At 34.4% G+C, this 22,170-nt stretch overlaps 1 protein-coding gene across 1 annotated transcript in view; it reads left to right on the forward strand.

Annotated features, from left to right (window-relative positions):
* The first annotated feature begins 330 nt into the window (after positions 1-330).
* The window catches only part of LOC146998968 (uncharacterized), a 42,198-nt gene continuing 20,358 nt past the window's right edge, over positions 331-22,170 (forward strand). The window contains exons 1-3 of the mRNA XM_085810363.1: positions 331-599; positions 14,754-14,905; positions 20,922-21,015. Coding sequence (XP_085666489.1) covers positions 567-599; positions 14,754-14,905; positions 20,922-21,015 — 279 coding nt within the window. The 5' untranslated portion in view covers positions 331-566. The remainder of the gene's footprint in view (positions 600-14,753; positions 14,906-20,921; positions 21,016-22,170) is intronic.

A 22,170-nucleotide genomic window follows, 5' to 3' on the forward strand; every position in this document is an offset into this window, starting at 1 on the left:
AAAAAAGAAAAAAAAAAAAAAAAGAAAGAAAGAAAGTCAATACTTACGCGTGAAAAGTAATCCCAGGAATCTTTCTCAAAAATCTGTTTGTGCATCCATATACAACACAAGCTGACATGCTTCAAAAAGAAAAGAAAAAAATATTGCAATTACAGACTTCCTGGCACAAGTCACAGCGATAACAGGAACATGGCCGCCAAGCTTCACCGTTTGAGTTGAACCTTCCCTCCTTCTATTCTAACCTCCTTGGATTGAATATCCAATGACTGAAAAGAAAAGGAGCATGCGCAATTTTACTGATTGTGTTTCCACAGCGCAACCGCTACGAGCGCTGCGGTCGCTTAAAAGCGCAAGTTCTATACGTGCAGTTTGTGGTCAACCACGTCGGTGTATCCCGTTCAACCTGTTGGTAGCTACGTTATTCCTTTTTATTTCAAGTTCAAGGAGCAGTTAGCTGTTTCTTCTCAAGTGTGGGCACGGTATTGTAATAGTCTACGTTAGTGCATCCAGTGCAATTTGTCTGTTGCATTATTCGACTGTACTCGGAGGCGAAGTACTGTGTAGAAATGACTGAAGATAGTGAAACGAATTTGGATCAGGTAAGTAGATCTTGTATAAAATTGCACATTTTTATAATACATTCGCTTTATCGTGTTATTCAAACTTTTGCATTTTTTATGAATTTTTACTTCCTTAAACGAAGTAAAGAAACTATTGTTATCACGAAAAATTCCGGGTATCATATTTAAACGAAAATATTTATTTTGACCGCTATCGAATGAAAATTAACGATGTTTTTACGTGACATCTGTACGTTAGAGCAGAATAAAGGACGTTTTTGCTCCAAGCGGATCATAATTTTGATTTAAAATGTATTCAGAAAAGATTTTTTCGTGATGTTTGTACGTATGTATGTATCTTGCGTAACTCAAAAACAAGTAGCGTCAGAGCGTTTAAATTTTGTATATAGGACTGCTATAACATGTAATTGTGCACCTCGCGTTTTGGTTGCCATCTGCTCGGTGAGCTCAGTTTTTTTATTCTTATATGTTGGTAAATTGCGCATTTTTTGCTTTAAAAATGATTGAATTATGTTATCTTCTAGTTAAAGTTTTTGGCGATTTACGTTGGCGCAATTGTTGGCGCGATTTTTACAATCGTCAGCCATTTTGAAAAACGCTGTTTTTACGCATAGTAAAGTATTCGAAACTTAAAAAAAATATATATATATATCGTTAAAAGTAATGGATTAATTTTTTGTTGTAAATGTCGTTTTTTTAAGATGGCAGGCAAGTGTAAATAAATACATTTACTATGAGTATAAAGTACTAAATATCATCTACGTGCGAAGTACCACGTACGTAAGGCTATTATTACTTTCATATAGCAAAAAAGAGAATAAAAACACCGCTATAAAAACATTGTGCCAACGTTTAATTAGATTAAAATATTACTGAAATTGAATATCGAATTAAAAACCATCCTACCAACATTGTGCCAACGTTTAATTAGATTAAAATATTACTGAAATTGAATATCGAATTAAAAATCATCCTACCAGCATTTAAAAGAATTAGAATATTATTAAATTCAAATACTTTAAAGTATACGTTATATAAAATATAATTAACATTAAAATATATGTGACAATAATTATCTCAGCAATTTTTGAAAATAGTGTATTAATATTTTTAACAAAAATTGAAGTATACAATTATAAAATAAAAGAAAAATATGTACTTACATTTTTTTGAGTAATTTAACCTCTTGTTTATTGATAAGTACCACAAAAGAAATCGAAATCATAATTGAATCGGATCTTTTAACCATCTTCATCTGTTATCCAAATATCTCGCACTTCATTGAAGAAGCAATTAGCGAGGTTTCCTCCAAAATTTCCTCTGAACGCTATTAACAATTTATAAATAAATCTTTGATTAGGAAAGACAGGTTGGCCAAAATAAAGTCTCAAAGGGCAATTTTTTTATTCCAATACCAATAATTCTTGGTAATTACCAATAACAACATTCGTCTTCGAAACTGAGATATCCATTCCATTTGAAATCCGAGGAATTCGAAGAGATGAAAAATAAAATTTTAAAATGCACAAATATTCAGTAACCAATCAGGGAGCTGATTACATCACGCATAGAATTGAAATTATTTAAATAATCATTCATAATAAAATCATCTTTAAAACAAATGCAAAATTAAATTTTATTTTAATATTTAACAGCCATAAATAATGTTTAAAACATTAGATTAAATTTATAGATATTAATAAAACCAATTACTTTTTAAGTAAGGTGACGTCATTGATTACATCATCCACAACATAAAATATTATAAACAACAAAATTTTTATTTCAAATAAAAATGTAAAATTAAATTGATTTTTAATATTTAGAAGCCATAAATAATATTTAAAACACGGAAGTTATGCATAATAAAACGCATTATTTTTTTAATAAAATGACAACAAAGTATCGGTTACCATAAATAACTTATCCAGCAATGGGTTTACCATAAGTTGTATTACTCGCCAAAAGGCAAATCGCCAAAGAGTCGCCAAAATCCGTGCAACGGTCTACCAAAGTAGCACCCAATTCTGGTGCTACTTTGGTAGACGTTTTTCTAAGTGAAAATAGGTCGACGTGTACATGGATACCGTGTATGTGCAATTCTTAAAAACGCGGCAAGCAGTTTGCGATTCTGCAATTTCGCACCTAATCTTCGTCATGATTAAGCATTTTTGTTCCATAAAAGTTCTAGTATAAGCGTAATTCGGCCAGCAGATTGTTGGAAAAAATGTTGAGTTAAAAAAAAAAAGGTACTTTTCCATTTTGCCGGCGCAAGCGATAAAGTCGCCAAAAATGGTACAACCGATGCCAAACAGAATATCCTCGCTGGTAACCTGTTACGCTTCATTTCCAAGACAAGTCGCCGCCATTTCTTATCAGCTTAATACTGGCATACAATTACATAGAATTTTTACCAGATAGTTTAATTTTATGCCCTAAGGCCATTCGCGGTAATTAAGTCAATTAGGATGCAATCACACTGCTTACCCGAAGGTGAAAATATAGAAAAGGCAAAGTCAAATGTTTAATTCATCTATTCTAATGTGAATGCACTAGCGAAGTAAAGCACTGGGGCCTTACATAATTTCTGAGTAAGCTATTCGTACGAATTGAAATAATTCTTGCATTTAAACTTGTATTCCAAAGTAAGATTTAACTTGAAATTAACGTAGGTAATTACTGAGAGAATGAAATTTTTGTAGCGTAGCTTACGTGAGATATCACTTGGGGTCACGGGATATGAAACGGCGAATCAGGATGTTGTACTATGAAATCATAGCCAATTCTTAAATTGTCTTTTTGCAAATTTATTGTCTTTATTTATTGTTCTTTTACAAAATTTTAAACGATATTAAAATGTTTATGCCTTCAAAATAAAAATTTCTTAGAACTAACATTTGTTAAAATTTTTTATGTTCATGCTATGTGTTGTCACCAGTAAAGTCTGCTTGGCGAGATTTGTGCCGGCGAAACGGAAAAGTACCAAAAAAAAAAAAAAAAAAAAAAAAATGCTTTTACTTCGTGAAAACAAAATGCCGTTCAAACAAAAACTAGTAGGTTAAACTATAGCAGGGTTGGTCGCCAAAAAATCGCCAAGTTACCATAATGTAAAGATCACCTTAATAACCACCTATTACCAGTTATAACATTATTTTATGGATTATGTAAATATATGAAGTAAGTACTAAATGTTTATATCACCAATGAATATTATGTACCAAATATAAGCGTATATACGCTTTTGTCTATATGTAATTGTGTCTGTATGTCCTTGTTTATATGTAATTGTACCCATGTATCTACTAGTATTATCACATATCTTGGCACTGTATAGTTAATATACATCTATTACGCACTGAATAGTCATGTACCTAATGTGTCTGTATTCAAAATGTCTGTATATATGTATATGAATTTATGTTCTGTATATATGATAATGTAACTGTGCATCTGCACATTTTATCCTGTAACACGGCACCGTATCACAAAAATCAAACTAGGGTCCCACTCTAAAATTAATTGCGCCAATTATCTGTTCAGCATTGTATTAAGTACCTATTGTTAATGTATGTTAAAGTAGCACTTACCTAACGCTTGGGTACCCACTGTGTACCTAATACAGGTGTTTTAATATCTTTGTACATTGGTTAATGTACTTAGGGAACAGTACAAATAATCTAGTAGCAAGACACTGTACCACACAGTACTAATCTAGGGTCTAACTTTTAATTCACTGTACTAGTTACTTTTCCCAGCATAACATTGCGCACCTAATATTTCAGTATGTGCATGTCTTGTGTATCTAATGATAATGCTTCAAAGGATAATAGTGTATTCAACATATGAGTACACACGTTGTGCATATATGCTACCGTATCCATGCTTTTGCATACACCTTGTAACATGGCAATTTATTATCCAGTGTCTAATATTAATTAGCTTTAACGCCACTGTATCGAGTACCAAATTTGTATGTATGTTTATGTATTAGTGTATTAACATAATGACCACGTATGGTTATCTAGATAAAGGTGGACGTGGCGCTATACCAATTAACCGTATTGGTAGATGGGTGGTGCCCACGTCCTATGTCGCATGTTATATGTTGGTAAACTGTGAATTTTTTGCTTTAAAAATGATTGAATCATGTTCTTATCTTCCGGATAAGGTTTTTATGCCTTTAGTTAATCTGCATGCAAGAGTTGTAGAATTATCAACATTTCAAAAGTTGTTTAAGTGTGGCTAAACTCTTTTTTTCCCCATAGCAGCCATATTTGTTTACATTTGAAACTCAAGATTAAGAGAATGGAAAAAATAAATCTGTTTCTGCATCTTCAGTGTCTTTTTGCCGAGTGGGACCAAAGTAAACTTTCAGTTTTGTGCACGGAAAATTTGCTTTTGGCCTGCTGGCTTGTTTTTGCGTAGAAACTCTAATTTTAATTGTAAAAATTGTTTTTTTTTATTTTTTTAACTCTATTTGATGCTTTTCTGTATTTTTCAATTTTTAATGAACATATTTTGAGTTTTTATGTATTTTTTGCCTTTCCCCGAAGTGAGATCTGAATTAATTGAATGACAAACTTATCTCTTATGAAATTCGAACAAAACGGTTTAAATGAAATGCAGCAAAAATGTGCATAATTTAATATTCCGTACAAGGAAGTCATGGGATTTTTTTAAATATATTACTAAATCTTACTTTTAAAATTTACTCTTTGCCTTGGAAGTGAATTTTACCGAGTTGATATGGTAAATCATTTTCATGTATTTCAGTAAGCCATTAATATAATCAAAAAGAATAATTCGTTTCAGAATACAAACTAAAATTCGTTGTAAATAAAAAGGACATCAAGTATACATGTTTTATTGAATTATTAAAAAACAAACATAACATGATTTAGTAAAATTCATTTAGTGTTTAAGATCTAATTGTAACAAAGTTTATCCTTATTGAACTGAAAATTGTCCTTTTTGTTATTTTCCTTTCTGCTTGTTCTCGATTTTTAAAGAACACTTCGTTGATAATTATTTATTTTTCTGTTGAATAAATGCATTATTTGAGATTATACGGTTTTTGGCAAAACCATTGTATTATTCGAAACTGTTCAATATCGAGCGAAAATGTATGAAAAGAAATCTGAAAGATTTCAGATTTTATATTATGCCCACAGGGGCATTTTTTAACGTATTGTGGGTTACCTTATTTATTAAATAACAAGTTGTTCGCACTTATACCATAAAATTTAGTTCAACAGCAATATCGCAAAATAATTTTAAAATAAACATATCATTAGAATTTCCGATGCACAATCCCGCGAGCTGTACATTTTTTTTGGGGGGGGGTACAGTGTTGCCATTGCTCGCTTTGAAATCTTTGTGTTTGAAAAAGAAAAGTTAATATTAAAGTTTTACAAAATATGAAATAGATAATAAATCAATTCCGAATTTGGGCTTCCAGATGCCCATATTCGGGTGGAAACATACGTTATTCAAAATTTGATGGCTCTGGGGACCGTCGTTTTATCACAGTGCAATAAACATGCGCACATTTATGCAGATTCTTCATTATTTTAATTCCTTTAAATATAATACAGGGCTGTAATATTTGGTTGCATCAGTTTGAAAAGTGAACAGACATTTAAATTTTTCATTTGAGAAAGCTCAAATGAAATTAATAGCCCATCTGGGCTAACGCCCTTTGAGCTAATAAATAAAATGTTAACTGTTACCATAAATGTTTAATTTTCTTCTTAATTAAAAGTAATCTTATTACTGTCGCGTTAATACAACTAAATCTTTACTGCTAGGTAAAATTGTCTGAAAAAACTATTCAATTATAAAAGTCAAATTTTTATTAATGCACTTCATTTTTGACCGTAAAATAACATAAACAGCAAAAAATCCAAATATTTGAATATAGATATATATAATTAGAAATGTATAAGTTTGTAATCTACTCGTTTCTATAGAGTTGCATGTTTCTATTCGCTTTTATTTTGGATATACAGGATGGTGTACAGAAGTAGTAAAGTTAAAAATCTGTCGTCAATGTAAGGGTTAAGGGTTATAGGGGTCGTGGTTTTAAGGGTTATAGGTATCACAAACTTAAGAAGGTATTTAATAAGAAACTTTACAAACCCACTCACAATTTAAAACAAAGCTTGTTGCAAAAGCTAATAAGAAGCATAGGTAAAATAACATTTGAAATTAGTCTTTTTCTTACCTTGATGAGCGACGCGTGTTTGTAACATCGGAAAGAAATTAAAGATTTTATGTATTACCAGTTGGCAATAAAGTGCTTTCGTGCTTCTGTTTTTTATTTTTAAGGGACAGGAATTTTATTACTAACAGAAAACAGCATCATTCATCGAGGTGTTAAAAAAGGGAAAAAATATTACAGCATTTATTTAAAAAACATTTTCAGTTCTAAAAACTAATACTTTGGAATAAAAACAGATTTTTTTTTTTACTAAGGCCAAATACTAAGAAACATTAAGCACCCGTTAATTTTAACATAGCTACTCAGACGAGGCAACACTTCTGTGATGTGAATCCAGTCTCTGTGTTTTATTCGAGCCCCCCAGCGGCCGAGCGGTAAAGTCGCTGAACACTGGTAGTTCGGTCCGAGGTTCGAATCCCGCGAACGGGCTGGCTGCATGGGTGTTTTTGTCGTTTCCCCCTATGTATGACGTGTATACAAGCCAGGTTCCCTTAGAAAGTCCTCCATAAAAGCATTCCTTCTCTTAGGCAAATAGCCCTGGAGGCTTTGCCGTAATTAAATAACCTAACCTAAACCTGTATTTTATTCAGTCGCGTTCTTAAAATACTGCACACCTTCAGAAATCAGTATCTCTGGCAAACATGATAATTGAAATTTGAGTTGCCGTTCCCCTTATTCCAGTTTGCGTGACGGTCCAAAATACTGTGCGTCCTCGTCTTCAATTAATTGCTCGTGCATACTATGTGCGCGAATAATACGGATTCCTGGATTTGTTGCGTGTGTGTGTGTGTGTGTGTGATTATGGCAAAGCCTCGAGGGCTATCTGCCTAAAAGGAGGGATGCCTTCGTGGAGGACTTTCTAAGGGAAACTGGCTCGTATACACGTTACACACGGGGAAAACCACGAAAACGCCCATGCAGCCAGCCCGTTCGCGGGATTCCAACCTCGGACCGAACTACCAGTGTTCAGCGACTTTACCGCTCGGCCGCTGGTGGGCCCTGGATTTGTTGCACAAGAGATCCACGAGTTTACAGTTTTGAAGGACTGAATTTATATTTTATATTCAATCTTATTTTAAGAAATAATGTTTATCACGTGTTTCGTACTTTTATATCTCTTAGAAGAGAAGCAGATTCGAGGACTCAAAACCAGGTTTTAATCCTTGCTTAATTTTATTTTGATACTGTCCAGGAAGTGCAGCTGAAACTTTAAAAATAAGCAAAATGTCGGTGGGTGCGTTAATGGAAGATTCCCAGCAAATAGAAAAAAACTGAATTTTAGTTCATTCTTATGCGTTTAATAATTCAAATAAGACAGGGATGGTCAAACTACGGCCCGCGGATAGAATTTTAATTTGCCGGTCCGAGACAAATTAAAAGAAATGTATATTTATATATTATATCCATCTCCTTTTCTACGTTTAAATATAATTTTTTCTTCAAAGGACTGATGATCTTTGTACTTTCTCTAATTTTGACGGAAATAGCAAGCACAGACAGCTTTCAATCGGTAAAGTGTTAAAAACGGAAATTCTTTGTTACTTATAGCTGTACGTTGGCGCCAACAAGCATTGTCTCTTTGGCTGCGAGCAAACATAGGGATATTCAATATAGGTGAATTAGACCTCTTAGAGAAAAAAAAAAAAAAAAAAAAAAAAAAAAAAACTTAATCTTAACTTATTTATCTCAAAACTTAAGAAAATTTAATCTGTTTGCTGGGCAGCTAGCTAAGAACGACTTGTCTCTCTTCCCGAGGTTAAATTCAATACCCTCAGTAAATGAAGAGAAGCTTAAGAATTATGAAGGTGGCTTGAAAAAACTGCATTTTGAGTTCGAACGAGTGTGTTGCAATCATCTCAAGCAGGTGTTTCAAAATATGCCAAAGTTAGACTTTTACAAATCATTATCAAAAGGTAAGTTTCCCAAATTTAACGTTCACGCCCAGAAAATCAGTGCTATGTTTGCTTCATCTTATATATGTGAACAAGTGTTTTCAATTATGAACCTTAGAAAGAATATTGCAGAAGTAGATAGACAGATGAGCATTTAGCCTCGTGCCTTTAATCAGTACATCTCGCTTTGAACATCAATATAAAGAACTTTTAAAAATGAAATCACAGTTTCATTCATCTCGTTAACATATTTAAATTGTAATACTTGCATATTGTATTTAAAATTTTAGAAAAATTTTTCTTGGCCCACCGAACTTTTTTTTTTTCGATTTTTGGCCCGCGACCGAAAACGTTTTGCCCATTCCTGAAATAAGAGTAGCAATTTTCATAAAAATTTACAAGAAATAAAAAAGTATTTCCAAAGTACTTATACATTGTAATAACTTCTTGCTTTGCTGTTTGATTAATTGCGGGTATCATATGTTAACGGAAATATTCATTTTGAACGTTTCCGATTCCATTTGGATTTTTTTTTCCTGTACTTCTGTACCTACAAATTCTGTACGGAAAAAGTAAAGGAGTTTTTTTCTCGAAAACGGATTAAAAAAGGAATTCAGATATATACCCGACCTTATATTTTCGCAATCGTTAATCGTAGTCTTTTACTTTCAATTACAGAAGTGTTTTAAATAACGAAAATATTCATGTTTTGGCAAAGTTTAAAACGAAAGTTAATTTTCGACAAATAATGAAATTTAATGCCATTTCCCGGTTCATACAATTATATTTGGGAAAGATTTATACTAATTGCGAAAAATAAAATAAGAAGTTTGACTCCCACACACCAAAAACTGACCGGGATAATTAATTCCAAAATTTGCAGTTTTTGATGTAACTTTCAACTTGCTTTCAGGAATCGGTTAATTTAGTTCGAAAAATTGGAGGAAAGAAGTTTGAAAGAAGTGCAGCAAAAATGTATTTAATTTAGTAGGCTGTACAAGGAAGTAATCTGGTGTTCACATCAGATTTTTTAACAATGAATAGATGGAAGTAGTTCGTGTAATTAACGTAGTTGTCGGAGACAAATTTTGCTGCTAACATGAACTAGTATGTAATTCAAGGCAGCTTTAAAACTAATACATAGTTGATTTCCACAAGCACAAAACAACAAAGTATGTAATCAGAAAAAATGCGAAGTAGATATTGATAAATTGTAATAATTGTAACATATATTGTTGGTTGGTTTATTAGATTACGGCAAAGCACTCGAGGGCTATCTGCCTTAAGGGAGGGATGCCTTCCTGGAGGACTTTTTAAGGGAAACTGGCTCGTATACACGTTACACATGGGTAAAACCACGAAAATACCCAAGCAGCCAGCCTGTTCGCGGAATTCGAACCTCGGACCGAACCACCAGTGTTCAGCGACGTTACCGGTCGGCCGCGTTTGGACGATAACATATATTGTAATCTAGGCTTAGCAGAATTGAAGGGCTTGCAGCAGGAAGGGCGCATCTCCATATTTTTAAATTTACGGAAAATTGCAAAAAAAAAAAAAATTCAAAAACTCACTTTGTAACTTATATTCTAAACATTTATCCTCATCACAAGTGGTATAAAAATAATTTCTTACGGCTACTCCAATGCAAAGAACGACTGTTTTTTAACCAAAAAAAAAAAAAAATGGACACAAAATTTACCAAAGCGGAGCTGGGCCCCTTCTTGCTGCAAGCCCTTTAGTTTTGTTTAGCATAGAAGTTGTGTGCTTATATTACAGACAAATTCATACATGCCATATAACTATGCCACTTTCTTGAAATTAATGTTCTAGCGTTTTGCGACCAAAGTTTTAGCCTTTCTTTGGCTTCTTCCATATGCTGGACAGCGAGTCCTTGACATCTCATCATTCGATTCATTAGTTCAAGAAAACATAGTCCACTACACTATTTTCTTCTTCTTTTACCAGGTAAATGTTCATACAATAGCATAATTAAAGTCCTTAAGTGTTTCTGCCGTGAATTAATTCTGCTGACGAGAAACCTGTACTGTCGTGAATGTGAATAGCGATTAAAAGAGCAAATAAAGCCTGAGATAAGATTTTTATCCCAGTCCGGATCAAATTCTAAACATTTTTTATTTTATTTTTCAAATGCCAGTTATATTGGCCGTTAGGCCATTAAACTCCTTGCTTACCAATAGCACTGAAATCTACAAGAAAAATTTGTCAGTGCTTCACCAAAGAAAGTCTATGTAAAGAAGGAAAGGCTCCATAGACGTAATGTAAACCAGTTTGTCTTCTACGCCGCTAGAAAGAAGAGGGACAGTTCGCCAAGGGATTTGGCGACGGAACGCGTTGGCGAGAATTTCCCTCCCTTTGTGATATACCTGGTCGAGATTTTTCCATCTCCGCCACGTGTACAGGAAACTGAGGAACACGGGTTAAGATTAATCGTTCTTTGACTTTTCGCGGTAATTTAAACTCGAATTTTCGTGCTTTTTTGTTTTACTAGTTGAACTTGTATTATCCATATCGCAGTTTGATGTCTAATTTTATATCTGTCAATATGTACGGGAAAAAAATGGAGTCACACAACTTTAAACTCTTGATAAACGTGACCGTCGAACCTGTTCGAACTTCGACATCAGCTGCTCGCTTTTGGGCGACAGATATTTCACGCATGCGCAGTTGTGTCCCTTTTCGTTCAGAGGGAGCCACTCCTGCTGCGGCGAAGCTTTCCTTCTTAACAATACATATTTTTTGCCTTCACAGTCGTCCAAATGCTCCGTCGTCATTGACCATCCACTGGTACATAAAACACATAACTGAAAATCACCCAGTCCAGTGCGAAACAAATGATTCTGTAGACAGTCATGTCCCGTCAATAGTCTAAAAGATGAAATCGCAACTGTTCGCGGGTGGTCGGAAACAAAAGCTGAGTTTATTGAGAGAACACTCCAAGGCTTCCCCTCACAAGCCCGAGGGGCAAAATCTATATAAAAGTCTTGACATGTTAGCGATGTCAGAAGCTTAATAGAATGGAGGCTTGCACTCGTTTTTGGCTTTTGGAGAACCGTAGCCCCCTTTATCGCAAGGATATCAGCCATCTCATTCCCATAAATACCGCAGTGTCAAGGTACCCATTAAAAAGATATCTTGTGGAAAAGTTCTTTTATGACTTCCTGAGTTTGTTGAACGCATATGTTCTTACACTCTTGGTAACAGGAGATAGTCTGTGTTGCTCTAGACATAAGGGCTCGGAAGAATTTTCCTAAAGGTGTCACGAGCAAAGGCTCGCAAGCATCAACATTTATTTTTGAAAATATTTCTGTGGTTAACATGGACAATTTTCAATGGCTCTTTCTTTTCATCTTTTGGATTTCCAATTCGTTGACATTTGTCACACGTTTTAACAAAATTCGCGATATCTTTGTAACATTTTGACCATTTGAAAAAGTTTTGAATAATGCATCTTTGGTCTTTGTTGCAGCTAGATGAACTGCTATTTCTTCATTCTTCATGACAAATAGTCATCAACAACTATTTCCGTTATTTCTCAGGAACAATAATCAATCGTGCTGGAACTTCCTGTTCCATCACGATCTTGTTTTTCGAAAAAGAGCATTTGGCCTTTCAACATGTACCTCGTACCTTTACAGGATTTTATTTTAGCTTCTTCACAAAGTGGCTTCAATAACTCTAACTCTTCTAACTAAGAACATATTTCGCAGGAGGCAAACTTTCATTTTCATTCAGTGTCTCTTTGTTGGCAAGTCCAGTTTCAGAATTTAACACAACTGGTAGATACTAGATTTCCCCTTTCTTTTAGACGTCTCTGTTGAGCACGAGTTTTTACTGCATTTGATTAAATCTTCATTAAATCTTAAGAGGCATAATATAATTAAAATTTTATTGCCGATATTGGACTCTAAAACAGAAAAGGAAGTTTGGATAATCACTGTGGCTTTATATATTGGCTTGAAACTGTCAAACCAGATTTTAATTGAAGAGCGTCTAAAGACTTATTATTCAATTATTTTTATTCTCCTTGTCCGATATTGGATGAAAAAATAAATTGAATTTTTATTTTCAATATATATTGAAAGTATTTCTGCTCTTTTGGCTAATTCAGTATTAGTATTAAAAATGCGAACAAAACATACATTTTTGGCGACACAGCTGTTATGTGCAGCAGAAGTGAAATTTGAAAAAACGAAACCCAGCAGGGTGCCTGTTAGTACAATCACTCTCGTCGGAATTGCTGGGGGGGGAACCTAACGCGAGCATAGCTGGCCGCCTAGAGCAAGATTGCAGTTGAACGTATATATCAGGCATGGCTGGTGCGGCTCTCCGACACTCTAACTGTGCCTCGCGAGCTACTTGCTGCCCTTTGCTCTATGAAATATGACTTCTTGCAAATAATGCTTGCATTCCTTCTGTGTGATTCCCTTGGTTTACAACATTTGTTACCCAATGTGTTAGAAGATTTGCTATTCTTTGTGGAATACTACATTTATTCAGTCATTGAATGACTTGCGTAACTAAAGAAACATCTTTCAAGAGGGAAAATCGCTGTCCACGTACGGCAATTGGAGAAGAAATTCAAAATCTGCGGAGTTATGGACTGGTTAAAGTAAACTTTCCTATTCTTATTTGGATAGGAGATTTACCCAATTTTCTGATATGCGGGTGTCCTTCAATATACATTCCGCATCCCTAAGCAAATCAAATCATTTTTATGCAGTTTCTTCACATATTTTGCAACATCTCATAGTACTATGCTGCAGTTAACACATGTTTCTGATAAGGCGAGCTTCCGTAATAATTCCTTGGTAATTGTTGGGGAAATCATAGTTTATTTCATCAATGTCTGAGCATACTTAAGTGTTTTAGATCTCGAGGAGAACCACTTGTTAGACAACGGTTTTAATTCTGCTCAAAAATTTTAATTTATGTTTTATTAATTGCTGTCTTTCGAGATACAAATCTTTCAACTTCATCATCCTCAAGCAACGAATGATCAACTGGATACAAATATATCTTTTCTACAAAACTTCTGTGAAAATATGCCACACTGATGCAGATGAAATTTCTTTAGCTTTTGCTAATTTCTCGTACGTTGCTTAATGATTCCATTCAATTTTGCTGTGCGTACAGAAGATATTTTTGGTGTAAAACAACTCATCACCTCTGGTGCTTCAGCTGCTTATTGGAACTTTATATGAAATACTGTATACCAGCAGCTCTACACAAAGCTACGATACTGACTCGGTTCGACAGACAAAGCGCATTTAACTTTCAACGCTACCATTCCTGACAATCTTAGGGTTTCATATCTATTCTAAATAAGTGTGCGTTTCTCTCTCTCTCTCGCTCTCCCTTAGGAAACAGCAGCAGTGGCAACAGACAAGCATCTGTTACAAATCATGCGGATTAAAATTTTATTTCTCATTTTCATGTACGCCGCGTAACGTAAGATTTGCATAAACCTTTGGGCTGAGTGATTACGTGACGAAATGAGGGATAGGAAGAGAATCGCTATAAAATTGTTAGTAAAACTTAAACGTCATGTTATCTTCTTTAAAGTATGTGGGGCTACTATAAGCATGAAATATAAATTATATAAGTATACATTTTGAAGGAATTTTATAATATAATGCTAATAACTTGCTAAATTTTACAAAGTTGATTTTATTCTCGTATAAAGTTTGTTTTATAGTTAAGTATTAAAGCATTTTTAATAATAATATATCCTACTTTATTTTATTCTTAAAATAAAGATCTATCCAAGATTTATTTTATTCTTAAAAGGCATTTCAAAAGCGAAATTTGCGGTTTGGGTAATTGCTTTGGTTTATTCAATTCCTTTTGCTGATAAGTTCTTAATTTTGTTCATTAGTTTTCCTTAAAAGTACTTAATTTCGATAAGCAGAATTGTGTACGAACGCTGTATATAGTGCATGGAATTCGGTACACACAACTGCCAATTTTTGTTTCTTCGCCAACCATTTCCAAACTCTTAGCACTTGTAATTTAATGTAATATGTTTATCTCATATTCTAGATCAAATCTTCGAAATCTGATCTGTTACAAGAAGAAGCTTGCCTAGTTGAAGAAATAAGATGTTATGAACAAAGAATAAAAGAGGCAAAGGACAAGTTCCTTCGTAAATTATATAAAAGAACTTGCCTAAGAAAAAAGAATTCGCTGCATCTGTAAGTATTATTGTAATTAGGCATAAGTGTTATTGTAACTTATGCCTAATTTATTAATTTATATCTGACTCTTTGCAGTAAATGTAAACTTTACTTACTGTTACATTTCTTTTTAATGTTTATTTATTTTGCTGTATATCTTATTGAAATTATCTGAGTTCTTTAAAAAATACGTCGTGAAAGAAATGGTTAAAAAAATTAAAAATTATAGCAACATAAATCATTAAAAATTTGAATGTGGGGAAAAATAGGATTTAAGTTGCTGAAAAGGTAAAATTTTAAGGCTAAATAAAAGTTACACATGTGTGTGAAAACATAATTCTTATGAGCATTACTTGACAAGAACTTAAAATATGTATTGTTTGGTTTTAATATAGAAGGTGTTCCAGAATTCTTTCTCTTATTCTAAATATTCTTAAGGCATAATATGTACACATAAGTAAATACATGTTATCTTAAATTGCATGTAACATATTTAAGTTTATGTGTGCACAATTAAAAAATTTCTTCTCTGATTCTTACATTGCAAGCAGGTTTTCCAGGCGATATTCCAGTTGCATTCATGTAAAGGAAACATTACGTGAGGTATGGATGTTGTGACTTCAGTTAATCTGAGCTATAAAGCTGCGAAACCATTCACTGGGGTTTGGTAAACTTGGTCCTTGAGAAAAACCCAAAGGAAAAACTATAGTGGTGTAAGTTCAGGTGATCATGGAGGCCAGTTTATGGAACCATCACGCCCGATCCATCTTCTCGGAAATGTTTATTTAAATAGGAAAGAACATTTAACTCCAATGAAGTGGATCACCATCTTGTTGGAAAATTAAGTCAGGATTGTTGTTACTCTGTGTCGCAACAATTAAACGCAACATATCAAGCTAGGTATTGCCTATGATCGTCTTTCCACTGAAGAAAAAAGGTACTATGATTTTATTCTGCGGAAGACCGCACCACATATTCTGCTCAGGGTTTTCTCTGACGCCCTCAAACACAGCGTGCGGATTCTATTATTGCGTCAGTTGGCGCCACCCTTCAAATGACATGCGGCCTCATCTGTGAGAAGGCCACATATTTCTCATTCTGACTCCTTGGCAACAGCAAAGTCATAACGAACACTGTAATCTAACAAATAAAGTAACAGTAAGTATATACATCAAAACGTGAATATGTTACATTCAATTCAAGATAAAAAGAATTGTTCTATGTGTCATATTTTGTGCCTTTAAATATCTGTAACCAGGGAAAAAATTCTGTCACACACTGTACACTACTTATCAATGAGTAATTAAACACGCCATGTAAATGCTGACATCTGCAGTCCTGATATACATCACTGTCTCAGTTAAATATTGTGTAGGAAACAACATTAGTATATTCTCCTCTAAAAATAAGAATTGTCTTCCTTTAACAAAAGTTAAAATTTTATCCAGTTCTAGACAAGTATTCTGTTCTGAGAGTAGGAGGCAAACCTACAAATAGTAATCTTAAATTCGATAAAACATTTCCTTATTTAATGCCAAAATAACATGTATTTAATAGTTTAAATTTGCAATATTACCCATCTCGGTGCACACGTCTCATTACATCAGGTTCCATTAAATTTTGGGTTACGAATGGTCGAAATATAACTTGAAAGGTTGTACATTACGGATGGATAACCTGTGGCCCTCAAGCGATATGTGCGAGCGGCCCACCGAGACCTTTTCAAATTTCTGTTGCGATTCTACATATCGATTGTCTCTGGAAGGGGTTGCGAGCTAAAAATAATTCATCACTTCCCCCTTCATTACTCATTCTACTCTATCTTTCTAAATCAGATTTGGACTAAGCCAAGTTCCCGACATAGGACCAACACCTGTAAAATATTAAGAAAGAGGAGACTATCGTATGACGTAGCACGAATGTTTTTGTACGCATGCGCTAGTAAAGTGGAAGAGAAATATATTTGCTGCGATTCGGAATCTTCGTTACAGGAAAAATGAGAGAACAAATAGTGACATAAAAATTGACATAAAAATGATATCATCCCAGTGTCTTCGTCTACTAAAGATCTCGGAGTAATTCTTGATGAAAGACTTAGCTTTAAAGACCGTGTAATTAACCAAGTTAACAAAGCAAATAGAGCTTACATGTCCCTCTATAATCTCATAGGACGGAAATCTAAACTTAACCTTTAAAATTAAATGTACTCTGTATTCAGCACTTATTAGATCAATTTTGCTTTATGCAGCCTCGGCCTGGGCCACGACGTTAAAGACTGAACGAAGGATAATTAACCTCCTGCAAAATAAAATACTAAGATCGATGGTTAATGCGCTTTGGTATGTTAGAAGTACGATCATTTATGAAAATTTAAGAATTAAACCAATACCGGAGTAGATCCTAATGGATGCTCACAAGTGTTTTGAGAAAATTGAGAATTCGTCAGTCAATACTTTGAGAGAACTTACGAACTAGGATCCCACCGTGGAAAGTGTGGTGAAAAGACCTAGGTCAATTCACCACAATGTAAAGTGGTAACTGTAAATATGTATATAGTTTTATCCAATTTAGCTCATTTTCTTCAAGTATTTAATCAAGCATTTAATCCCAGTATTTATCCAAGCATTTAACCAAGATTTATTTCGTGTGTGTGAATTTGTGTCTGTGTTTACTACTAAGAATGTGGACTTAGTGTCTGGAAAGGCAAAGACTTTTAATGTTATTTGTGCAAAGTGTAAATAATTTAACTCACCAGGACAACCAATGCGGAACCAACCGTATTGGCTGGTACCGGTCACGTGATACTCATAATACCCTGAATTCTCAAGAATTTGATATTATTCTTTCGAATCTCTCACTAAGCAACTTTATGTTCTTCAGTCAGGACTCGGATGATTTTCATAACTGAAGAACTTGATGGAATGAGTTCCATGAAGGGATGAACAACTTGAACAGTGGCGTAACTAGGGTGGGGCAAGGGGGGACATCTGTCCCCGGGCGCAGCATCCAGGCGGCGCCAAATTAATGCTACGAAATTTTTTAATGAAATGTTTTCCATTTATGACACACATAAAGGGGCGCAAATTCTTCAGTTGCCCCCGGGCGCTGGAATCCTAGCTACGCCACTGAACTTGAACCTTTTGGCTTCCTCACTATACATTGTTTTATCACGTGTGTGTTTATTTTTCCTTTCGAGAGCATTAAGAAGTTTCATGTTTTGAATATTCCACTCTTTTGTTTAAATGTTACTCTTTGTTTGTTGTTTTACTTTTGTTTCTTGTTACTCTTTGAAAATATAACCAACATAGAGTTTTGCAATTTTTGTTCCATGCTGTTTTAATAGTTGTCATGATGCCAAAACGAAAAGAAACTTAGCGGACGATAACAGCAAATTTTCGGAAGCCTGGACTTCGAAATACTTTTTTGTATAGCAAATAATAGAATTAAACGCTTGATATGTAATTTTACGATTAGTGTCTGCACGGAGTACAACATTAAGAGACACTACGACACGAAACACTCGGCATTTTCAAAGCTTAAGGGAGAGAATCGAAATTGTAAAATAGAATCCCTTCGCCGTTCTCTCGTTGCTCGAAAGAATGTACTTACAAAGGCATCTTCGCAGTTAGATAAGTGTTTTGAAGTTAGTTTTTGAATTGTAGCCTTAATTGCTAAATGTGGCCGCCCATCTACTGATGGCGATTTTGCAAAAGAATGTATATTGTTGGCTTCCGAGAAAGTATGCTCTGATGCTACGGCAGAAATTTTAAAATGTGAGTCTCGGCAGAATGCAATTCAAAGAATTCAAAGTTTATCTGATGATGTTACAGAATGCTAATTTTAAGTACTTTTCTCTAGCAGCTGATGAGTCAACAGATGTTACTTCAACAGCTCAGCTTCTTTTGTTTGTCAGAGGAATTTTTCAAAATTTTGAAGTAACTGAAGAACTTGATGGAATGAGTTCAATGAAGGGGCGAACAACTTGAACTGGAATTTTATCGTCAGTTTTAAATTTGTGTTCCGCACATAATTTTGATCTTAACCAACTTGTTAGTATCACTATTGATGGAGCACCAGATATCATTGGAATTCAGAATGGCATGGTGACTCTACTGAGAAACCATTTGGATGATAGAAGAAAAGAGTTGCTTGAGTATCATTGTATCATACACCAAGAAAAGCTATGTGCGAAAGAACTAGGATTTGACCGCCTAATGAAAGTAGTGAGCGATACAATCAATTTTATTTGCTCACGCGGTTTAAACTACAGGCAATTTATGGAAATAATAGAACACAGATGAACAACATAGTGATTTCATATATTACTCTGAAGTACGATGGTTGACCCATGGAGAGGCTTTGAAAAAGTTTGCTGATTTAACTGATAAAATAATACCATTCCTTGAAGAAAATGGCAAGCAAACTAGGATGTTAAAGGAACCATCTTTCAAGTGTGACTTATCATTTCTAGTTGATGTGACAGTGCATCTGAATGACTTAAACAAAAAAAATTGATGGAGAAAAAAAGCAAATCATCAATCACCTGGCCAATGCAGTATCTGCTTTCAAACTGAAACTCAAGCTGTTCTCAAAGCAGCTTGGCTGTCAAAATTTTGCCAATTTTCTTTACTTGAAGAAACTCAAAGAAACTTTTTTCTGATAAACAATTGGATTATTCAGATCAAATAAAGAGGCTGTTAATTTCTTTTGAAAAGCGATTTTCAGATTTTGAGTTGCATAAGTTTAAATTAAACTGTTCTGGGATCCATTTTCTGTTGTAGTCGAAGAAGCTCCAGAAGATGTTGAAATAGAAACTTATCGATTTACAAACTTATGCAAATCCAGATTCCGTGATTTAGATATTCTGGACTATAGAACTGTACCTGCCGAATTTTTGCGCTTAAAAGATAATGCAAGCAGATTTGCTACCATGTTTGGTGGTACTTATATATGTAAACAAGCATTTTCTCTTATGAACACAAATAAGTCAAAATTAAGAAATAAACTGACAGTTCAGCACTTGCAATCTGTGTTAAGAATATCAGCAACTAACTTTCAACTAAATATATCAAAAATTGTTGATAGAATTAAGTCTCAACTATCACACTAATGTATTTAACTACAGCTAACTTGTACACATGTTTATTAAAACATTAGTATACTATTATTATACTATTATTAAATTATCATGCACAAGCCTAAACTGTATCTTTTTTCCAAGCTGAACTGTGTGTTTTGGCTCGAATAACACATGTAAGGGAAAAGGGAAACACCATCCATCTTAGCTCACGTACATATGTAACGGCCTCCAAATCAGTTTAAATTCGATATGTTATATGTCTGAATTGCAAATTAAGCGAATTATTGCATTCACCTCCCCCCCCCCGAAAATATTTTTCCATGCGCTATTGGTCCTCAGCAACCAAGTCGCTTCTGTTAGTGGCTCTTCTGCTAAAAAGGTTGTGCATCCCTATTGTACAGGAATGTCTAATATGTTTCTAGTTAAACCATTTGTATGTAAACAACTTATATGAAATTGACCTGGTGGAAGAGATTATCCAGGTTTTATATTTAATACTTGTGGACTCTGATTTAACTATAGATTCATTACTTGTTCCTGTGAAAAGATGTGCTGCTAGACGTCGAAAATATAATATAATGTTAGATAACGGTACTAATATGGTTGGTGCAAAATCAGAACTGAAAAGACGCATTAAATTTTGGTGGTTTATGGGAAGCAGATATTAAGCCACTGAAACACCATCTTCAGCCCCGTTTTATTACTTCTTACCCTCAACCTGATTAGTCTGATCTTCCATGCATGCGAAATGGCAGATTATTACCAATTCATTCAAATTATTTGGAAACCACAAACTGATAATTTCTCTTCATCATCTCCAAATGTATTATTGATAAAGAAAATGCAAAGTATGTTAGTTGTGTTAAAGGAATGTTGTATAATTATGTTTAATAATAGTGAATATAATCTAAAATATAATGATTTTCCATTCACTGTGTTTTAAACTCTTAATAGTGCTCAAGATACCATGGTGAATCTTGACGTCTTGTACAGCAGAAAAGTGTGTGCCAACGCATATCGCATGTGTGCGAAGATGACACAAACTCAGGTGAATATTAGATTTTTACTATATGGTCTTTTATTATAGTTTTAGTATATTTTTAGTATAGCATTAGCCAAAGTCAGATTTAGCATTGAAGCCAAAGTCAGATTTTATTCGTACAGCAACTTTCATTATGTAAATTAAGAAAAGGTTTTTTTCCCCAATGTCCCAAACTTTGAAAGAGATGGGCGAAACAGAATTTGCCGAGCTTAGATTTATATACAGAATAGTTTTAATATAGGTGTTTTGACACAAAATAGGACTTTTCTGAAATAACATACCAATTGTTTTCCATATTTCGAGTCTACGACTCAAATTCCGCCAAACTATCAAGTTTTGTAAAAACTGCATGAGTAGTTTTTAAAAAATTAACTCTCAAAATTTTAGCTCCTAAAAGTTGAGTTCGGTGAAAAACGGAGTTTGAATTTTTTCAATCGTCCTAGTAGAACGGGAGATATAGAAATGTTCTCCCTTTTTTTTTGCGCAGTGTACATACACATATGTATACATACATTTTCATAAATGTAATAGAAAGCCAGTTATAATTAACTAGTTTATAATAAGGTATCAGTAAAAATAATTAATATTGTTACGAAATGTACAGGCGCGGTAAGACAGCTTCCCCGCAAAGCAGTTTTAGGGTTGCCATAAAATGGCAAGGGAAAGCAGGGTTGCCACATCTGGCGAGAAATCGCCCATTTTGCAACAAAATCGACGATAGGCCATGGACGGATGGAGAACCTTCTAGAACCAATTTTTACCGGTTTAGCCCAGAATGTTCTCGAACACAAGCCGAAAGCTATATAAACCCTGCTGGTCCGCAGTCAGTGTGTGTGTGCCTCGTCTAGGGAGCTGATAATCAGTCATTGAGCGAATGTCTCCAAGTCTAGCGCCGAGTGCATCGCCGAGTTTTGTCTTAGACTGTGCTGAGTCGAGAGCTACACTCTTACGTATCGTCGAGTGCATTGCGAGTTGTAGCGTGGAGAGTCTCGAGAGTACGTGTAGTTCCGAGAACGACCAAGCAGAGTCGAGATCTGTACTGTAGTGCTTTCCCATGAAGCTATCTCCACCGTGATAGCCTGATAACCTAAAGACTGTGGCGCTGATCCTGTCAGCGTGTTTATAGTAGATCTTCGACGGCTGTAAAACGTGTTTTGGATC

Source organism: Stegodyphus dumicola, chromosome 2 (assembly GCF_044657685.1).
Source record: "Stegodyphus dumicola isolate Sdum_Otavi_A_Nest chromosome 2, ASM4465768v1".
Classification (NCBI taxonomy): Eukaryota; Metazoa; Arthropoda; class Arachnida; order Araneae; family Eresidae; genus Stegodyphus; species Stegodyphus dumicola.